The 3094-nt window shown below is 35.5% G+C and overlaps 1 protein-coding gene across 1 annotated transcript in view; it reads right to left on the bottom strand.

Moving 5' to 3' along the window:
• ubqln1 (ubiquilin 1) overlaps nucleotides 1-3094 on the bottom strand; it is a 6703-nt gene continuing 3609 nt past the window's right edge. The window contains exons 8-11 of the mRNA XM_015374277.1: nucleotides 2652-2735; nucleotides 2360-2475; nucleotides 1607-1754; nucleotides 1-1130 (exon numbers count right to left, since the gene is read on the bottom strand). Coding sequence (XP_015229763.1) covers nucleotides 975-1130; nucleotides 1607-1754; nucleotides 2360-2475; nucleotides 2652-2735 — 504 coding nt within the window. The 3' untranslated portion in view covers nucleotides 1-974. The remainder of the gene's footprint in view (nucleotides 1131-1606; nucleotides 1755-2359; nucleotides 2476-2651; nucleotides 2736-3094) is intronic.

Below are 3094 nucleotides of genomic sequence, written 5' to 3'. Positions count from 1 at the left end.
TCACCCTATCTCTAAGGGAGAGCCCAGACACACTACGGAGAAAACTAATTTCTGCCGCTTGTATGGAGAAGGCACTCTACCCTTTTCCGGCTCAAGACCATGGACTTGGATTTGGAGGCACTGAACCTCTTCCCGGCCTTTTCCAACATATTTGGATAAATGAAATTAAAATCCCTTTGAAAAACACTGAAAAAAATATAAATATATATAATATAATATATATATATATGTTTAGTAAAAACACAAACCCTGATCTCTAACATGAAACTTGAAATGGGCTGTAAATACAAGGAAATCCATCCAATCTCTCAGTTGAGATTGAGGACACAAGTAAATTGTCATCTGACTGGTTACAAGCAGCATCTCAGTCAAGATATATCCCCCAAAGCAGGTTAGATGGCCTATTACGGGTGTCGGATTAATTCACAAAGTTTTAACCTTTTCCTCAGAGTATACAGCTTGGTTTAAGTGATGATATGTGAATATTTGTCATTGAAAACCTTTATAATTATGAAGCATCCTGCGGATGTAGGGTTGCTCATAACTATTTGAAACTATTACCTCAGAGTATGACTGTGACCTATATGGTAACCAGGTGGTAAAAAACAAAGATCCTTCACGGTGCGGCAGCTATTCATTATACATCAGCTGCCTCTGAATATTGATGCAGATTCTATAGACCGACAGCAAGTAGAGAGAATTGAACTACCAGAATTCTTATTTTCACCTAAATAACACTATTCTGCAAAGCATTTAGTTTGGTTACTAAAAGGTGAGTATGGGTGTGGATCCCTGCCACATCACATAATGATTTCAGGTATCTACAGGTATTCCTGTGTAATCAGCACTTATAGTTTTTATACATCTACACTATAATGTTGCTTGCCACCATGCAGAGATTAAATACTGTCATGCAGGCACAAATATGGCTTACACTTACATTTGGTTTTTGTAATAGACCTCTTAATAATAGATCATGTATGTGTTGCTGTTGAAAGACTGAGCAGATGTAGAGCAGAGGGCAGATCTCCTCCTGTGCTGATGAGGGCCTGAAGGTTTGCCTGTCTGTCTCTAAAGCCCATTAGGCTGAGCTGCTGCAGCTCCTCCTGGAAGTCCTCCTCATGATGAACCTGGTGTTCAGCAAAATAAAAACAGTCGTAAATTTGAAGTTCTTGTGACTAAACTCTAAAAGTAAATATTATGTTTACAGAAACAATTTGTACTTTAATTTGTTAAAGCATTCAGAATGTGTTATGGCTAAACATATATCTCTACTTTAACGTGTTTTCACATTTTACATTTTCATATTCTATCACACTCTATACAGTACCACAGGATAAAAATTTTTTTTAATTTGACTATTAATTTTCTTGAAGTTTTTTAATATCTGAATTGTTGAACATTCTAATATGTAGCTGCAGCACATTTCTTCCACAAAGGATGAGCATTTATAGTCTTTAACTTTATCCGTTTTCTTTTTCAATTGATATTAATGGATTTTACAAACTTTGAATGTTTTCTAAATCTACTTACAAACATTGAACTTTAAACTTTAAGAACAGATCAATATTTTAAAGAGATCAGCTATAGGGAATTAGTGAGTTACCCCATTGTTGGCGTTAGCCAGAGCCTTTAGCATTTGATCCACAAACTGCTGCTGCTGCTGTTGTTTTGTTAGGAGGGCTTCCTGAGGGCTGCATCCAGACTGGCTGTTCGGGTCCGGATCAGAACCGCCACTGGTTCCAAGTCCTGCACTGTCAGACAGATAGGTTGGTAAAAAATGTCTGCAGGTTTCAGTAAGTTTAATATCAGACTTCAAGTTTATTTAAGACACTTCATCAATGAAATGTATGAGCTACAGAAATTAAGATAAATCAATTCATTTAATTCCTTTTATATATATTATAGTATATGTGACCTAATAAGCAAGCACTATGGTTACAGAGGTGACAGTTAAGGTGAATTTTACCTTTACTTCTATCATACTTTAAAATGTCCTTAAAGTATAAAAAGAGCTTCACAATAGTTATGATTGTAATTCACTATTTTCTTTTTTTTTTTTTCTCAAGGCCATATTTCTTTTAACATGAACTTTCTAAGAGCTGAGACTAGAATGCGTCCCACAACCATGTTTATTCCCTAATCAAACAATTAACACCTTTCAGCAGAAGAAGGACAATTTTATTACATTAAAAAAGTTAATGGACAAGGCAAAAAACTTACAAATAATAAATGGAAACAATTTCCATTTAAGAGACAATTTGGAGAAACTATAGATTTACAAGTTTTTAAGACCAAGTAGAAATCCTTTAATAAGAGTCTTTTCACTTAGTAAACTGAAGCTATATTTTGTACTTACACAGGCACAAGGAAGGGAGCCTCTACAGCCAGAGTCTGCAGACCATGTTGGATTTGTAGCAAGGCCTCCATAGCTCGGGGGTTCAGCACCATGGACAGCAGCTCTGACCTCTGCATCTACAATTCCCAAAAAAGATCATAGATAGCCATATCTTGTATAAATAAAGGTCTGAGCATCTATTCTAGTGATAAATGAAAATAAATGAATATCAAATTTAAGGAAACTTTTTAACACCTGTTAAATAATTCAGAATCTAAGATCACAGAAAAACGTGGGAGGGAAAAAAAGAGACCTGTTGCAGAAACAGAGGGATCTGCTGCCTGATCTGCTCTTGCAGCTGAACATTTCCTGAGAACAAAGGATGGCTCAGCAGCATCTGAAACGGCAGTAGAATAGTAAAATGTAGGGATTTAGTGACATCTAATGGTGAATCTATAAACTGCAACTGGCAGCAGGAGAAAATGGGATCACCTGTGTAAAATATAACAAAAAACTGTAACAATCGGAACCTGTTCACTAGTTATTCAGATAAAAAATTTACCTGTAAACGTAAACATTGCTCCTTAACTGATATATTTAATGCTTTTAACTTCCATAACAATGCATATTTTTGTACCATGTTTTTTTTTCCTCCCACACTGTTTACATTGATCACTGCTGCACTTTAAGAAATGGAAATCTCATGAAAGCTGTACAAAATGAAATTTCATTTTGTGTACACTCTGTTCATTTTGT

This window comes from Cyprinodon variegatus, unplaced genomic scaffold (genome assembly GCF_000732505.1).
Source record: "Cyprinodon variegatus isolate N-32 unplaced genomic scaffold, C_variegatus-1.0 Scaffold100, whole genome shotgun sequence".
Taxonomy (NCBI): domain Eukaryota; kingdom Metazoa; phylum Chordata; class Actinopteri; order Cyprinodontiformes; family Cyprinodontidae; genus Cyprinodon; species Cyprinodon variegatus.
The sequence above is the reverse complement of the archived record's forward strand: the minus strand, read 5'-3'. Positions and strand labels throughout refer to the sequence as shown.